General features: G+C 34.3%; 1 protein-coding gene across 1 annotated transcript in view; it reads left to right on the top strand.

The window, feature by feature from the left end:
• LOC108549088 (dipeptidase 1) overlaps positions 1-14,921 on the top strand; it is a gene marked incomplete at its 5' end in the record, with an annotated part of 61,535 nt that overhangs the window by 24,517 nt on the left and 22,097 nt on the right. The window contains one exon of the mRNA XM_017902327.1: positions 4,745-4,814. Coding sequence (XP_017757816.1) covers positions 4,745-4,814 — 70 coding nt within the window. The remainder of the gene's footprint in view (positions 1-4,744; positions 4,815-14,921) is intronic.

Raw genomic sequence — 14,921 nt, 5'->3', positions numbered from 1 at the left:
CGTGTCACAAACGCAAAATTTCCAAGTGCTTATAAACGCCCTCCGTGTCACAAACGCAAAATTTCCAAGCGCTTATAGACGCCTTTCGTGTCACAAACGCAAAATTTCTAAGCGCCCTCAGGCGCCCTCCGTGTCACAAACGCAAAATTTCCAAGTGCTTATAAACGCCCTCCGTGTCACAAACGCAAAATTTCCAAGCGCTTATAGACGCCTTTCGTGTCACAAACGCAAAATTTCCAAGTGCTTATAAACGCCCTCCGTGTCACAAACGCAAAATTTCCAAGCGCTTATAGACGCCCTCCGTGTCACAAACGCAAAATTTCCAAGTGCTTATAAACGCCCTCCGTGTCACAAACGCAAAATTTCTATGCGCCCATAGGCGTTCTTCGTGTCACAAACGCAAAATTTCTAAGCGCCCATAGGCGCCCAAAGTAGTAAAGTGGTTAAACACGCTTACTCTCAAGGAAGTCTGAATTGCAACTGACCTATCCAGTTACTCTCTCATTTATTCTCTCTACTTTCATTCGTTACGTGATTATACACAGTCCATACCACACTTCATTTATTACACGAATATTCGATCCACTCATTCTTTCTTGTAGACATCGCTTACTTTTACATCTACATATATAGATTTAATATTTACGAAGATTCGAAATGAGACTTCCTGATTGCATTTTGGACTTATGAGTTATTCGAAGCGAGCTGACAGAGGTTCCATATGTCTGAGGGTGATAATTACTCCTACTATTTTAATCGCTTTCAAAAACACACCGTGCCAACACTATAGCAACGATATAAATCAGGTAATTTTATCGCCGCTCTGTGTATCTTCTCTAATTTGATCTAGCCATGTAAATTGGAATATCGATTGCCTTGTAAACAGGCAACCAGTCAACATCTATGGAACGATCATCGCGAATATATACAGTGAGTCAGAATAGCACTCATAGTCCCCTAATTGTCAACTTCGAACGATTATTATATTTCTGCTACATGGCACTCGATATCCTCATCGACGAGAACGTGTATCGTATTAAATAGGATGAAATATCAAGAGCGACTCGATTCGTGAATATCTCGATTTTTATGTACGATAAATCTTTATACTGGTATCTTTATGACGTTAATTTCATGACAATGTACTTTAATTCCTATTTCTATTTTCTTTTTTAATGTATTACGGAATTTTACGGAATTACGTTAATTTTTCTTTTTTCTGAATTATTTTATCAATTTTTTATAATTGGCAACTTATTTCTACGACGATTTACTTTAATTTTTGTGTTATGTACAATTAAATTGAAGAGAATTCTTTGTTAGGGGAACACTGGTTAGTTGAACTTTCTGCTCTCTTTTTATTATGAAACATCTTTAGATTTGGAAATTTTATAAAAATTCGAGATTCAAAGATTCGAAAGTCGCCTTTTAAGACACTAATTTCTCTTATACCTAATTCAGAAATATCTGTGATTGTATGAACTACCACTATAGCTCGCAATTTCAAAAAACACTAATTTAATGATTAATGTATAAAAAAAGAAAAAAATTGATAGGAACAAGTCTTATATATTCGAAAATTGCAAATGCAATTTAACTGAATGCTGGTAAGATGACTCTATACTTAGAATTTCAACTTGAATAACATCTCGAAAATTAAATATCTTACAATTTAAAAAAAATAAATTTATAAAATTTAAGCAAATAGTGATAAGGAGAATATATGTTCAGAATTTTAATCAACAATATCTCAGAAATGAATATACATACACAATATAGTGTATTTTTCAACAACCACAGACATAAAATGGCAAGAAAAAGATACCCTAATTTATTCATTAATTAGGTTACAAAACAATTAAATCCTCGAGAAACAAATGAAGCAAGCAAATCTTACACTTCCAAAAAATAAAATTTATACAATATAATCAAATGCTGATGAGAAGAATGTATGTTCAGAATTTTAATCAACAATATCTCAAAAATGAATATACATAAACAACATAGTGTTCTTTTCTAAAATTACAGACATAAAATTGCAAGAAAAAGAAACTCTAATTTATTCATTAATTAGGTTACAAAACAATTAATTCCTCAGGAAACACATAAAAGAAACAAATCTTACAGTTCCAAAAAATAAAATTTGTATAGTATAATCAAATGCTGATAAGAAGAATGTACATTCAGAATTTTAACTAGATATATCTCAAAAATAAAAATACTTACACAACACATAATTCTGTTTTACAACCACAGGCATAAAATTGCAAGAAAAAGGAACTACAATTTATTTATTAATTGAATTACAAAATAATTCATTCCTCTCGGGAAACAAATGAAGAAAGCAAATCTTACAGTTCCAAAAAATAAAATTTGTATAGTATAATCAAATGCTGATAAGAAGAATGTACGTTCAGAATTTTCACTAGAAATATCTCAGAAATAAAAATACAATACAAACATAACACAATAAAAGTGTTCAGTTTTACAACCATAGACATAAGATTGCGAGGAAAAAGATCTTCCAGCTGCAAAACAGAAAAATGATACAATTTAACCGAATGCTGATAAGAAGAATCGATGTTCAGAATTTTGACCTGCGATATCTCGAAGACGAGCACACGTACATAGCACAGAGCTTTTCCTTCCAACGGCAGGTATTCCCACGAAATTTCTTTACATCCCGGAATAATGAGAAAAAGGAGAAGAAAGTAGGGTGAAAGAATGAAGTTTCATCCCCTCGCGGTTATCGCCATGCCCGCGTTTTATCGCGACAGTGGCCAAAACGCTTTATAGAAGGTGTTCCTTAGGCCTAACGTCGATCTCTAACCTCGCCCTCAGCCTTTTCCACGCGTCTCCTTTGTCTTCGTCCGCTGCTCCCCCGTGGGAACCGGGGATTGCTGAGACGATTGGATTTTCCGGGATCGTCGATGACGAGACGTCGACCTTCCCCAACGTTCCACTGAGAACGTTCCCGCGGTGGCAGCATCGAGGTGAGACTCGACCGGGAAGAAAAGATTACCGGCTTTCCGTGGCTCTGGATTAAATTTTCTAGGGCCTCGCGAGTCGCCGACGATCTTCCGGCCTTTTACCTCCTGAACCGTGGCTACCCTCATCCCCCCGATGATCCCGAGCCATCCACCAACTTTATGCTTGGAAATTGCTTCGAATCGCTGATAAATTATTTGTCGATTTAAAAATCGATTTCAGCATGGTTAGGTTAGGTTAGGTTCTGAACTTTTAGTTATTATGTCTGAGGTCTGAGTTCTTATATCTGAGTTCAGAGTTTTGAATTCTGAATTCTGAATTGTTATGTCTGAGTTCTTATATCTGAGTTCTGAGTTCTTATATCTGGGTTCAGAGTTCTGGATTCGGAATTGTTATGTCTGAATTCTGGATTCTGAATTGTTATGTCTGAATTCTGAATTCTGAATTGTTATGTTTGAATTCTGAATTGTTATGTTTGAATTCTGAATTTTTATGTCTGAATTCTGAATTCTGAATTGTTATGTCTGAGTTCTAAGTTCTTATATCTGAGTTCAGAGTTCTGAATTCTGAATTGTTATGTCTGAGTTCGGAGTTCTTACATCTGAGTTCAGAGTTCTGAATTCTGAATTGTTATGTCTGAGTTCTGAGTTCTGAGTCCTGAATTGTTATGTCTGAGTTCTGAGTTCCGAGTTCTGAATTCTGAATTTTGAGTTGTTATGTCTGAGTTCAGAGTTCTGAATTCTCAATTCTAAGTTTTGAATTCTAAGTTCTTATGTCTGAGTTCTGAATTATGAATTTTGAGTTATTATGTCTGAGTTCAGAGTTCTGAATTCTCAATTCTAAGTTTTGAATTCTAAGTTCTTATGCCTGAGTTCTGAATTATGAATTTTGAGTTGTTATGTCTGAGTTCAGAGTTCTGAATTCTCAATTCTAAGTTTTGAATTCTAAGTTCTTATGTCTGAGTTCCGAGTTCTGAGCTCTGAGTTGTTATGCCTGAGTTCTGAATTCTTGTTCTTGAACGAACAAGAAATTTCTCTAAATCACTCATAGTTTGAAATAGTTTTACTATTCAATATATAAATACAAATAATTTCTCGATATAAAGTTGTCAAAAAATAAAATTTTAAGATTGTAGTGAATCTCCTAGCATTCTTACTTTTTACGCAATACTTCATTGTAGCTAAAAATCGTACCTTTTTAGAAAACCCCACATTTCTTGGAAACTGAGGGTGATAAAGCAATTTCGATTACGGATTCACGTTCGAAAAAGTAAACTGCATAAATCGCCTAATAGATATTATAGATATTACAGATTAGAGAAGAAGTTAAAATTTAATGTACAATGTTATCACTCATTATTTTCATAAATCGTATGACTCGATAATATTAATGAAACAAGTACAAATATTTGTCCATTGTTCACAGACGAAACACGATTGCTTTTAAAGGAACGACGATTTTTCGAAATATTTATTCCCGAAAGCGTGATTTTATTCGTTTCGCTTCCTGTTCGCAAATTCCCATCCGGTTTCACTCGGATTGTCAAAGAACGGCGGCAAATTTATAGATATCCATATCTATCGCTATAAAAGAAAGACCAGACGGTGGCGAGAAATCGCGATTCCACCGGTGAAAAATTCTATCGCTATTCCCCGAGCGAAGAAAAACAAAGGCATGTGTATTGAAAAATTATTGAATTTTCCGCCGATTTACCTCTAGCAGAAGAAAAGAGTTCTAACAGACATTTTCTTGGCAGGGCAGTCTGTTCAGTTGGCGAGACGAACAATACCCAGGATTCGACGCCAGGCCTCAGTGAGTTCGGAAAGGTGAGTTAATAAACGAAATTATCGAATATAAAACTCAGAGAAAAGAAATATGACAAATCATATTCCTTTCGTATTTTTTTAAATCGCATAAATAATTCCAGATTTAATATCAATTTATTATAACTCAATAAGAAATGTATTTTCGTCACTGTCCTTAATAATTATATCATTAATATTTTACTAAAATTTTAAACTTTTATTTATTTAGATCTAAGAAGCTTTTTCAACCTTTCTCAACTGTGTTGCATTCAAGTTGAATTTAATTACCAAATTTGAAAGTTGTAAGGAAAAAAATAGAAATTATGGTTTTCGCATTTTAGAATTCATCAATATGCAAATTAATTATTTTATTTTCCGTAAGATACGAATTTTTGTTTTGATAATCAGTAATAATAGTTAATAATTTTTCACGAAATTGTATAATTTATCTCATTTTTGAATCATTATATGTAAAGATCGTAAAAAGTATATATAATATTTTACTGTATTTTAAAAGGAAGCAATTTTAAAATTCAGTATAGTGTGAAATAACCCCATAACGACAATAATAAATTCTCTAATTTCTAATCTCTAATCTTAATTATATTAATTATATTAATTATTAAATCATATTATTAATCAGTTAAAAATTAATTAATTATATCACTGATTTTTTGTGGAATGTTTAATTACCATATCTTAAAAATTATCATCTTGATTTCGTTTTCAACTATATCATATTAAAATGAACAATATAAAATATACAATAAATTACTCTTATTTTTACATTTCAAACGGGAGCAATTTTAAACCTTAACACGACGTAAATAAATCCCGCATCAGTTTTCATGCAAAGTGTATTTTTGTCACCCCCCTCTGTTAATTAATTATGTCACTGATTTTTACGAAACTTTGCAGTTTATAATATATTTAAACGTAACAAGTCGTTCCCTTTTTTAACCACTTCGTATTATACTCAATTAACAAAGTCACCGAATATAAAAATCGCGTGAAAGAAATTAAATCACGGTTTTTCCTAGTTTAAAATTAGATATAACACGAATTAATTATAATTACTTCGTAGCTTATAATATCTTTGAACCTAAGAGATCCTCCCTTTTGCACCTAATACTAAATATTAAAATTTTCGGGAAGATTTTAAAATCGGAAAATCAGCTAGTCTACGAAGACTATGTAAATGATACTATAATTACTAGAGCAGAATAGGAAAATATGGAAATTAATCACAGAAGGATGGAATATAGATATAATAACGATGTCAATCGATGGTATGTTCAAATTGCGAATAAATCATATTTTGCAACGCCTTTTGAAGAAAAGAAGGGGCAAATTATTAATTAACTGACCATGATTCTTCCTATGACCACGATACATTACGCTCGATTAACAATTTTAATTAACAATACTAAGACAACCAACTTTCACTACATAACTGAAACGCCACTCAAAATTGACATAACGAGGACAAAAATTAAATTAAAAAATTAAATTAAATTAAATTTTTTACTAAAAGTATTTTTCACTGAGCTCACTCGCTTTAACCGATTACGAAGGGACCAAAATTTTCTAAATCCTTTTGGAAACAAAATGGAAACAAATATAGAATATTACAAATTTCACACAAGTAGTAATTTTGACAGAAAGCATAGATTTTTAATTAAAAATTGAAGATATTTTTCAACAACGAAGACACGTTATTCTTTCATATAATTCTCCATTTTTAATAACCATGACCTGTTAACTGTCACGCTGTCATTCTTCTACATTGACGACACTACCATACAAATGGCGCAAGATCCCAATCTTGCATGAATTTTGGGACTCTTTTTACATACGTAAAAATATAAGAAAGACGTACTCGAATTTCTCGAAAGCTCTCGCGAGTCGATTAAACTTGCTTGAACAAGCGTAAATCAAATAAGGATTGCATTAAGAAGCCCGACACCGGCGTGAAGGTGGACAGATTAACCCTTTGCACTCGAGAGGCACTTCTCAGTCCCCTTTTAACCCTTTCGGTTTAATCCGGCATTCATCTGTGTAGAATTTTATACAAATATTTTTTAATATTAAAGCTACAAACAATATTTATTAGAAAAGATATTGTATTATTAAGCACAGTTCTTATTTAACGCTTAAGAAAATCTTCGTACAAAAGAGGACTGACCATGTGCTATGTGCACATTTTTACCCCCTACAGCAAGAGTATCACGGCAGACAACGTTCTCTAACCGAAAGGGTTAATCAGATTCTAAAGAGGGATGTTAATTAATATATCAAATTTACAATTATCCAAAGATAAGTGGAATATCGAAGTAAATTAATTCTACATCTTAAATTGCACCTGGCATGATAAATTATCGGATTACGAAATCGAAAGAATACGTATCCCCAAGTATCTTCCGAAATAAAAATCGGATTTTAAACAGAAGACGGTGCGAATTAAAAATAATTTTTCTCTGATACGGTGTTCACGTCCAAATTCGTAAAAACTAGTTCTAAAATGAGAATATCGGAGGCCTTCGAAGGAAAAATCGCGAATACAATCGACGATCGATGTCGCAAAAATCGTTATTTGAATAACAACTTGGCGATGCACGAATCGCTTTCATAGAAGATATTTCACGTATCTCGAAACACCTGCATTTAGATGCACCCAGCATGATAAATTATCGGATTACGAAATCGAAAGAATACGTATTTCCAAGTATCTTCCGAAATAAAAATCGGATTTTAACCCTTTGCACTCGAGAGGCGATCTTCAGTCGCCATTTAATCAAATTCTAAAGATCGATGTTAATTAATATATCACATTTAAAGTTACCCAATGACGCGTGGAATATCGAAATAAAATAATTCTACGTCTTAATTTGTACACGATTTCTTATCTACCCTTTTAAAAATATCGTCGTCTGTATGACAGAAAGTCTTCGAATTGCTATTTTCCTGTATCGAAAAAATCGCCGAGTGCAAAGGGTTAAAACGTCTACTTATCCCTTTAAGCTCGGATGTTCTTCGGGGTGCGTGGAAGACAGACGAACGTTGAAGAAGAATCGATCGGTCGTCACTGGCGGTGAACGCTGTATTTATAAGTAACCGTGGTACCGTCGTTGAACGAGTGATAAATAATAATCAATGGGGAGCAATCGATGACAGTGCGCGCCCCATTTACACCGCGGTTCTTGGTTCTTGCACAAGTTACGAGCATGACCCATTTAAACGGGGATCCCACGAACGACGTTTCGCGAGCTGAAACGTAATCGGCGAATTTTCCAGGCGAACCCCGGCATTCGTCGCAGAAAAATTCGCGATATGGCGATAAAAGCGAGAAGAAAAAAGGAGAAAAAATTATAAGGGGGGGTAGGGGGTGGAAAAGAAGGAGAAAGGGAGCCCAGGGGTGAATCTTCACTGGGCCAGGGGTGTAGCGCGTTTTTTTATCGATCTCTCGAAATTTCCACTCTCTCCACGGTAGTTTCCGCCGCGTGATAAAAAAGGGGGGGAAGCGAAGGAAAAGTCGGGGGCGGGGGGAGAGAAGGAGAGGAAAAAAGAGGTCGTAGGACGCGAACGAGAACGTAAATCAAATAAGCCATCTCCGCTATCTTCCGCGCGCCATTTTCCATCCCCTTCTCGCTCTCTCTCCCTTCCTCTCGATCTCGATCTCGGTTTCGCTCTCTCCCCCTCGTGATCTGGATCTTGCTCTCTCTGTGTCTCGCTCCCTCACTCTGACCTTCGCTCTCTCTGATTTTCTGTCTCTGTCTTTTCATTTGACTATCATTCTCTCTGTCTGTCTCTCGCTCTGACTTTCGCTCTCTTTTTCACTCTCACACCCTCTCTCTCTCTCTCTTTTTTTCCGATCTCGCTTTTACTCACTCGTTCTCTCGATCTCGTTCTGGTTATTTCTCTCTCGCTCTCGCTCTCTCTCTTTCTCTCTATCCATCTCGTTCTCGTTCTCTTTCTCGCTCTGCCCACGCTCGTTCTTCCACATTTTTCCCCTCGTTTTCCCCTCTCATTTACATGTACACTCGCCTAACCGCGACGGCAGGACCGCGTTTGTGTGCAAACGCGGAGCCACATTGGCAGACATGCCGCGATTGTTCGAGCGCAACGTGGACTATATCGAAACAACGGTGGTGCAAAATCGTTATTGCGGAGGTAACCCCCGCCAGACGATTTACTAGAAAATTCCACTAATCTGAGGATTTCTAAAGCCATTCCGGTCGTGTGCTGTTCCGTTTCCGCGCCCCTGCTGCTGCCCGGTCACGCGGCCGGGACCAACGGCGTTACGGTGCCCGAGGTCGAAAATAATTTCAGTGATGTAACCGAGTTACATTCGGACGGATTTTATCCAACGGCGTTTGTTTCCTTCCCGATATCCAATCCGAGTGGCTTTCAATGCCGGTGTATGACATTACGTAAGTATCCGGCGACGACGCGAGCCACTCGTATAAATCGTCGGGACATAATCTCGTATATCTTGTCCTATGGCGCTCGCAGGAAATTGCAAAGTCCGTGCTGTTTAATGGGACAATGCCTCGAGCAACAGCGGGACACTGTATCGGATATTCCGCTGGAATTTTCAGATTTTCGCGAATTTTCGTCATTCTTACCTCATTTTCCTCGTTCGCTTTTTTTCCTCTTTCGATTTTATTTTTGTTTTATTGCATCGAATATTCTGCTGAAATTTTCAGATTTTCGCGGATTTTTTTCTTGCACCTCTTTCTTTTTCCTTTTTTCGCTCTCCGTTTGCTGGAATTTTCAAATTTTCGGCGATTTTTTGGTTTCTTGTACCTCTTCTTTTCCTTTTGGATTTTTGTTGTTGGTTTTAATCCTTGTTTTAAAAAGAAATTATAGATTTTTGAAATATGATGGAAAATGATAATTGGAGATAATGCAATTTTGGAATTTCCGTTGATTTTTTGACGCTTGTCCTTCCTCAATTTCGGTTTTGGAATAACGGCGAGAATTTACGATTTCGAGGTGAAAAGGATGTTTTGAATAATTATAAAGGATTATTTAGTATTAATACGTTTTTAGAGAGAGTTTAAAATATTTAAAAACAAAATGAATTACACTTAATTAATAATTAGTAGAAATATTTGTATCGGAAATTGATAGACATTATTTTTCATGGTATAACGCTTGCAATTTGAAATTATGCAGATATTTAGATATTTCAATTGATTTTATATTTCACGTTTGCAAAAATTCTACTTTCATGTGGCAAATAGTAGTTAAATAACAAATACTAGTTGATACACATTATTTTGCATGGTATAACGCTTATGATTCGAAATTATGTGGGTGTTTAGATATTTCGAGTGATCTTATATTCCACGTTTGCAAAAATTCCAGTTTCCAAATCCAGTAATTCGAAATTATATTAGTGTTTAGATTTTTCAAGTGATCTTGTATTCGACATTTGCAAAAATTCCACTTTCATTTGGCAAACAGTAGTTAAATAGCAAATAGTAGTTAATAGACAATATTTTTCATAGTATAACGCTTATGATTCGAAATTATGCAGATATTTAGATATTTCGAATGATTTTATATTTCACGTTTGCAAAAATTCCACTTTCATTTGGCAAATAGTAGCCGAATAGCAAATACTAATTAATACACATTATTTTTCGCAGTATAACGCTTATGATTCGAAATTATGCAGATATTTAGATATTTCGCATAATTTTATATTTCACGTTTGCAAAAATTCCACTTTCATTTGGCAAATAGTAGCCGAATAGCAAATAGTAATTAATAGACATTATTTTTCATAGTATAACGCTTATGATTCGAAGTTATGCAGATATTTAGATATTTCGAGTGGTGCTTATGATTCGAAATTATGCAGATATTTAGATATTTCGAATGATTTTATATTTCACGTTTGCAGAAATTCCACTCTCATTTGGCAAATAGTAGTTAAATAGGAAATAGTAATTAATAGACATTATTTTTCATAGTATAACGCTTATGATTCGAAATTATGCAGATATTTAGATATTTCGAGTGATCTTATATTCCACGTTTGCAGAAATTCCACTCTCATTTGGCAAATAGTAGTTAAATAGCAAATAGCAGTTAATAGACATTATTTTTCGCAGTACAATGCTTATGATTCGAAATTATATTGGTGTTTAGATTTTTCAAGTGACCTTGTATTCGACGTTTGCAAAAATTCCACTTTCGTTTGACAAATAATAGTTAAAACGAAGATTGGAAGAAGTATGCTAAAAAATCCGACGATCTCCTTCGCATTTATTTATTTATCTCGTCCCTCATGGGCCCCGCATTTCCTAAACGGAACATATTTCTTATTTAAATTCGAGACTGTATATTCTATACCTGGTGGACGAAATATATTTCAAGAAACGATTTCGTTTTCGATGTGCATGTACCCGCGATATCCACCATATTTCTCCCAGTTCCTTTTCTATTTCGCTCTTCGATTACCCAATACTCGTATTGCCTACCATGGTATTTCCCTCTGTTGCTTCGCGCGCGCGTGTTTCTTTATGGAATACCACAAAGAACGCGTCGCGGCTCGACGAGAGTGCAATTTCTCGCGAAAATGTTGAAAAATAAAGGAAACCTGGTACAATAAGTTTTCGGAGAACTATCTTGTACCGGTGTCTGTTATTCCATTGCTTTTCGTTTGCTGGAAATGTATAAAATTGGAATTCCTTTTTTCCTCCCTTTTGTCGATATCCGCTGCGATTGCGGTTGAAGTATCAAAATTTCTAAAGCGATGGTGTTACATTTGACGTGGTTTTTATTTTATCTTTGTTTCATCCATGTACGATTTGAAAATCGTATATTTGTGTCCTTATATATTTTCTTCTTATTTTTATTTTACTTATTTGGTTATTTAAATGCGCATAATGAGATTATATTAAATAGGAATTATTTATTTTTATGTTTTATGTCAGGTTTCACTGTAATTTTTATTAGAATGAAATGAATTTTTATGTTCTTAAATTTTTGTGTCTAATTTTTGGTTTTAGAAGTACAAATTATGCGGTGATGAGTAAGTCTGATTTTAGAAATTATCGATCAATTATTTGTTCATATTAGAGATTCTTAACATTTTCGGGAAAATTCATTTTTGTCATTAAACACCCACGTGATTACATTTTGTTCTTCAAGTATCTTCCATTTCTCTGCTTGCTATGTTATCCAATAAATGTCTCGCAAATTATAATCTAAAAACCTTCTATTTTTGTTCGCTTCGTTGAAAAGTTCATTACAACCCCTAGGAAACAGAGAATATTATAGAATAATAGATTACTCTGTTCGCTTCTTTTACAGTCCATCTATCTACCAAAAATTACTCTATTTTCAAATCTCCAATTATTACTAATAATTATCACGATTTAACTTCACTCGATTACCTGCTAACTAGTTTTCGACAACATCCCTAACAGAGTCTTCTTATTAGTTATTATCAAATGATGTCGTGCTTAATACAAAGTCTTGGAAAAAATTAAAAAGAAAGGAAAGAAAATTAAAAATTTTGTATTTCAAGCTCAACTCTCTCCCCCACCATCCTTCTCAAATTTCATTTCAATGTTCCACCAGTGCTTTTAAAAGAATATTTATAAATGATCGTTAAGTTTCACCAATAAAAGAATGAAAACTTTGAGTGGTTATTTGAGAATGGTTACCCTCCTATAGGTTCATCATCAATATCAAATTTTCGAGACAATTTTAAATAGTAACTCGATCACTATTACAATCACAGTACACCGATTACTATTAAAAATGGACTACTTTAATGGCTGTAAATTAACCTTCATTCGCCATTTTAAAAAAATTCTGAAGAATGATATCAATTAATATATTAAATTAATGATAATGTAATTTTCGTGTAATATCGAAATAAAATAGTTCATTTTGAAATTATTTAAAATTATATCGTCGATTTCATAGTAAGGAATTTTTTAATTACTATTTTTCTATAAAGAGAAAGTCAGTGAATGTAAAGGGTAAAAATTCCATTAATATAATCAAAATAAATCAATTACTGTTATTAATAGTTGACTGTTATAATCATGGTACACCGATTACTATTAAAAATCGACTATTTTAATCGCTGTAAATCGACCTTCAGTCACCATTTTAAATAATTCTGAAGATTCATATCAATTAATATAATAAATTAAAAATAATGTAATTTTCGTAATATCGAAATAAAATAATTCATTTTAAAACTATTTTAAAACATATAGTCTACTTCATTGCAGAAAATTTTTGAATTACTATTTTTCTGTGACGAGAAAGACAGTGAATTCAAGGGGTTAACATTCCATTACTATAATCACAATAAATCAATTACTATTAACAATCCGCTATTCTATTCACAGTACACCGATTACTATTAAAAATGGACAGTTTTAATCGCTATAAATCGACTTCCATTCGCCATTTTAAAATTCTAAAAATTAACAACAATTAATATATTAAATTAAAGGTAATGTAATTTTCGTGTAATATCAAAATAAAATAATTAATTTTAAAACTATTTTAAAACATATAGTCTACTTCATTGCAGAAAATTTTGGAATTACTATTTTTCTGTAACGAGAAAGACAGTGAATGCAAGGGGTTAGCATTCCACTACTATAATCACAATAAATCGATTACTATTAACAATCCATTACTACAATCACGGTAAACCGATTATTCTTATTAACACTCGTTTACTATAATCACAGTAAACCGATTACTTTGTGTATTTGACAGCTAAGCATAGAACGCAAATGCAGAAAGGAATGAACGCTGCTTTCGATTATTATCGATTCGATAAAACAACCAAATCGATCAAAAAAGTCACACCTTATCAATGAAGCTGTTAACACGATTCTACTTTCTTCGAATACATTGAGTGTATTCGGAACCCCGTATAATCTTCGAAATCACCAATTTCTCTCTAATTTTAATCACGACTCGTTATCGAACGTCGCAACGCTCCCTAAATCGATGCAAAAGCAATCTGAAAAATTCGTCCGATTTTTATAAAACAACTCTGCCCTTAAGGGGTTAAACATTCGTTAGGGAGAAAAAGTGGCTGCATGTAAAGGCGGCTTAAATCGATGCAAACACCTCGTCCCCGTTATCTCTGCAAAATCGCGCGTGCCGAGGAAAAAAACGAACATCCCTGGCTTCTCGTTGGAACAGGGGTGCGCTAGCGAAAAAAGGGAGAAAAAGGAAGAAAGGAAAAGAGACGACGCCCATTGTGTTCCTTCTTTTCCTTTCTCTCGTATCGACGTCCTGGTCTGTGCACCGCAGCAGCTTTTTTCTTCTGTTCTCGCGCGATAGGAGAGGCTTGCTTACGCCATCGACTAATGTTCGCTAGTCGAAATACCCACGCGACGTCCTCTCCGCCATTTTTCACCCTCGCCGTTAGCCAACCCCGCGATCTCCGAATTTTTCGTTCAACCACTTGCTCGTGATCCTCAGACACGCGATACCGTCCACACTCGAGGACCCACCGAGCATTTTTCTTAACGGGTCACTGGCGTGTAAATGCTGCAACTTCGGCCATTTTTATTAATAGAACAATTTCTTTTTTCCTCTTTTTCTTCGAGTAAGTAACATCTGACAGTGTGTCACGTTATCGTGATTTATGTGAGTATCATTTGAGATGCTTGACCCTTTTAGTGCCGAACGAGAAACGGGTGCCCATGCGAAGATAACCGGACGAATTTACTAATAAAAACCAAGCTAAGAATGATACTTAAAAAATTCAAAATGCAGCATATTACCGAAGAAAGGGAGAATAATGTAATGCCAATCGTGTTTCGATATTCATTGAAAATCGTGTGAGTAACATCGATATAAAACACGATGGAAAACGTAGAAACAAGTTTCTCTTCTGGAAACAATATTTGCATATAGTAGTAGTAGTTTATTATAATCTTTGCCTTTCGAATACAGATGACTTCCGGCTCCATATACATACTTTGTTATCTCGTCTTAATTTTTAGTGCTCTTTCAGTCTATCTTATATTTAATGCCTGTTCCTGTAATAACTCTAATAACTCTGTTTTGTCCTTTATTGCACTTAGAGTTCTTTGGCCTTTCCTCTATTTACATCCTTTATCGTCTTCT

The sequence above is a fragment of the Eufriesea mexicana genome, unplaced genomic scaffold, assembly GCF_001483705.2.
Source record: "Eufriesea mexicana isolate 0111107269 unplaced genomic scaffold, ASM148370v2 scaffold1830, whole genome shotgun sequence".
Classification (NCBI taxonomy): domain Eukaryota; kingdom Metazoa; phylum Arthropoda; class Insecta; order Hymenoptera; family Apidae; genus Eufriesea; species Eufriesea mexicana.
The sequence above is the reverse complement of the archived record's forward strand: the minus strand, read 5'-3'. Positions and strand labels throughout refer to the sequence as shown.